Consider the following 3,332-nt stretch of genomic DNA (forward strand, 5'->3'; position numbering starts at 1 on the left):
TAACCTTCATGTGATTGCAGTACCCCACATAACAGGCATATTCAAGTCTTTTCATTTCATCAACGCTCAGCATTCTTCAACGATAAGTTCTTCAGAACTATACAGTTTCTTCTTCAGGACTTTGAACCCCGGGCTAAGTTTCAGAGACTGTCCAGACCCCGGGACTGGTTTAGTGCTAAAGAGTCCCTGAATTCTCGGCCACAAGCGAGAGTCCAATTTGAAGAGAACGGTCAGTTGGAACGTAGGGACTACATAGGTGTCGACTTCTAGCTGTGCCACGGTGTGGCAGGTCTTGCCGTTTTCCACGCACAGGTCAATAAGTGCACCCCTCAGTCCACAAGGCTCGCTATAGGCCAGGTGCATCAGTTCTTGGCCCAAGTTGAAGAGAAGGTCATCGGGAGCGAGCAGTTTGGAGCATCTCAATGAGTCAATGTTGGCTTTGTTCAAGCTGCGTTTTATCATCTTCAGAAGACTCGGACAAAGCTGCTCCCCTTCAGGGTCACTGAGGAGGTCTGAATCTGGTATAGAGATGTTATCAGATTCATCGAAATCTGCTGGAGAAAAACAAGGCGACGTCATTAATACGAGATGAAGTACTCATGACCATGCAAAGCTGATCAGCACAATAAACGTCGAAACAGAATTGGCAACAAAGAGATAAAAGTTTTGTTCTAGCACTGGTTACATCAGCGCTCTAAAGGCTACAATAAGGAGAAGAGGAATCATTAACAAAGGAATAAACTTACCGCATGCAGAGAAGGAGTTATTACTGGCGAGGGATTCACAGTCCGAGTTTGGTAGGCTGGAACACCGTTCAGACAAGTCCGTACACTTCTCATCCCACACGGCTTTGGGCTCCTCTTCAATAATCGGAGGGGGCAGAGAGAAAGCCACAGTGTAGAACATACCACCCCGGGCAGGCATGTCTGTCGATGTCAAGGGCTTGTGCAAAACTAGAAATCACTGCAGGGAACAAGAAAAAAGACCGTCAGCCACTGAAACTGGTCAACACATCATCATCATCAAGTGCCAATCAAAGATATGCATCTCTGCAAGCTGTTTATATGAAGTTCTAGGCTGAAAATCCAGAAGTTACTACAGACAAAGACCGAGACCCCTTTGCTTATGCATGGTTATACAAAGCTAGGTCTGCAGAAGTCTAGTTAGAAATCCTGTGCAACGTAAAAAAAAAAAAAAGACAGCAAATGCAATCTAATCCATAACATAGGATTGCTTGAGCATCCCCACCAACCCACCCATAAATATTAGGTCACTCCATACAAAGAACTGCATAAACAAGCTACAACTAAAAGATAACGTTCGTTAGAAGAAAACCTGATACTTACAGTGCTGTAAGGTTTAGACTGCAGAGGAGGGACAATGGTTAAAACTTGATAGTCGGGCAGCGAGTTTGTATTAAGTGCTTAAACCGTGCGCCTGCAGCTGTGTACCCACCCCACTGCTGAGCGCACGCGTGCGAGTTACCATCCCTGGCACTGGCATCGTTCTGTAGCCTCCATCCGCTTATATAGTCCTCGACGCCAGGTCCCGCCCACCGTACGGGGGGGGGGGGCTCGACCTGAAAACGAGTCACGTGAACGCCCACTAATCCTACGGGCCAATGAGAAATCACCGCACGTCCACAACGTTCTTTCCTGCCCGGTTACAGCGGCCGTAAAGCCCCTCCCCCCTCTAGCCCGGAGACAGTGTGCATTAAAGGGAGAGTGTTTATTGTAGGAGGAGGGGGAGGATTTCAAACAAAGGCATTTCAGTACATCATTTCTGCACTCATTTCACTGCAGTCATTGCTTTGTACTGCTGCTGCTGTTTTTTTCTTGCAACCCCCCCCCCCCCCCTCCCCCATATGTTTTCCTTCTCTAGCCAGTAAAGTCTTGCTCATTAAATGAAATTACCTGCACTGTGCTCGCTGCCATCGCTAAAATCTCTATATTTTATTGTCGAGCTAGGCATCTATGTAATAACACGGCGCTTGGCCTATGATAGGACTGCCAGGTCATGTTTATGTGCAGATTGGAGGTTGTTGTTGTTGTTCTTGCACTTTGGATTGTTTGACTTGGCTGCCAATGATCAGTCTTCAAGGTGCATGGAGTGTTGATTCAGAACATCTTCTCTTTTCAGCAAAACAAATCCCATTTAAAGTGCCCGCTGTACTCCATTAACATCCTGACAACGTAGCAACATTGATCGTCTCTGAAGCTCTGGATACAAAACCCCATGCAGTGATCCCCCCCCCCCCTATTAAAGAAGAACCCCAGGCAAAACTATTATTAACTCTTTCAGTTGCGCTACCCCTCTCTGCAAGGGTTAAATGTCTAGGGGTGCAGGGATAACAAGTAAGGTCTCATTCATACTGCGTTAACTCGGGTCGTAAATGTCCGGGTGTCCATGCTCGGATCCATCCTGTCTGTGTCCAGGTACGATTACCTAGACCCGCATGGATGTGTAGCTCTGGTGTGCATACGGCCACGTCCTCCTATAGGGAAGAACAGACTGCTACATGCAGCACCTGTCCCTCCCGGGAACGGCCCGATACGGGCATGCACGCCGCACGGACGTGTATAGCCTGAGTTATTGCGGTGTGAATGAGGCCTTATACTTTCTCATTCCCCCCCCCAATCCATGCAACCGCTTCCACAAAGCCTCCTTTATGAAGCGCTCCCGACCGCGATAAAACGCTCACCTGCTCCGTGTACAATTGCGGGTTCATAGCGATGTATTGTACATGATGACACTGAGGGACCGCCAAGAGCGTCAGGGGGGAGTATTGTGACGTGTCATCTGCACTTCTTACAGCGATTGGACCTTGATTAAAAGTCGTGGTGCTCGTAGTGATTACACGAAAAGCGTCGTGTTTTGCAAAATCGAAGACAACGGAGATCACCGCGAGTGACGCCACTGTGTCACCCTGAAGAAGGGACCCTGCGTGGCCCCGAAACGTTGGCTAAATGACGCTTGTGATGTGTCATCAATAAATCGGCAAAAGAATCCAATGCTTTTTGACTGAGTGCTCGTGATCTCCGTCTTCTATGAGGGAGAAGAGGAGATCGCTGAAACCTACCGAAACTGGGGTAAGTAATATCTCCTCCATTTTTTTTTTCTTTGATTAATTTTCTGCAAAGGGTGGACTATACCTTTAATAGAGGTATGACCTTCCTCCAAAGCTGGACATACAGTAGATTTCCTAACAAACTTTCGTACAAAAGATCTTTCTGTATCACCCATATAACGTCATCAGACACTTGGCGATTGTTGATCCAAATTTTGTTTAAAGGAGAACTATAGGGCCAGGGCTTTTCCCCATAGTTCTCCTA

The 3,332-nt window shown here is 47.3% G+C and overlaps 1 protein-coding gene across 1 annotated transcript; it reads right to left on the minus strand.

Annotated features, from left to right (window-relative positions):
- Positions 1 to 23: 23 nt before the first annotated feature.
- DDIT4 (DNA damage inducible transcript 4) lies at positions 24 to 1,514 on the minus strand. The gene is made up of 3 exons (XM_018562918.1): positions 1,347 to 1,514; positions 747 to 963; positions 24 to 551 (listed from the first exon to the last, which is right to left on the minus strand). The coding sequence occupies exons 2-3, from the start codon at positions 922 to 924 to the stop codon at positions 67 to 69; spliced, it is 663 nt and encodes a 220-aa protein (XP_018418420.1). The 5' UTR covers positions 925 to 963; positions 1,347 to 1,514; the 3' UTR covers positions 24 to 66.
- Between the last annotated feature and the right edge of the window lie 1,818 nt (positions 1,515 to 3,332).

Source organism: Nanorana parkeri, unplaced genomic scaffold, assembly GCF_000935625.1.
Source record: "Nanorana parkeri isolate BGI_ZX_2015 unplaced genomic scaffold, ASM93562v1 scaffold612, whole genome shotgun sequence".
In the NCBI taxonomy this organism is placed as follows: Eukaryota; Metazoa; Chordata; class Amphibia; order Anura; family Dicroglossidae; genus Nanorana; species Nanorana parkeri.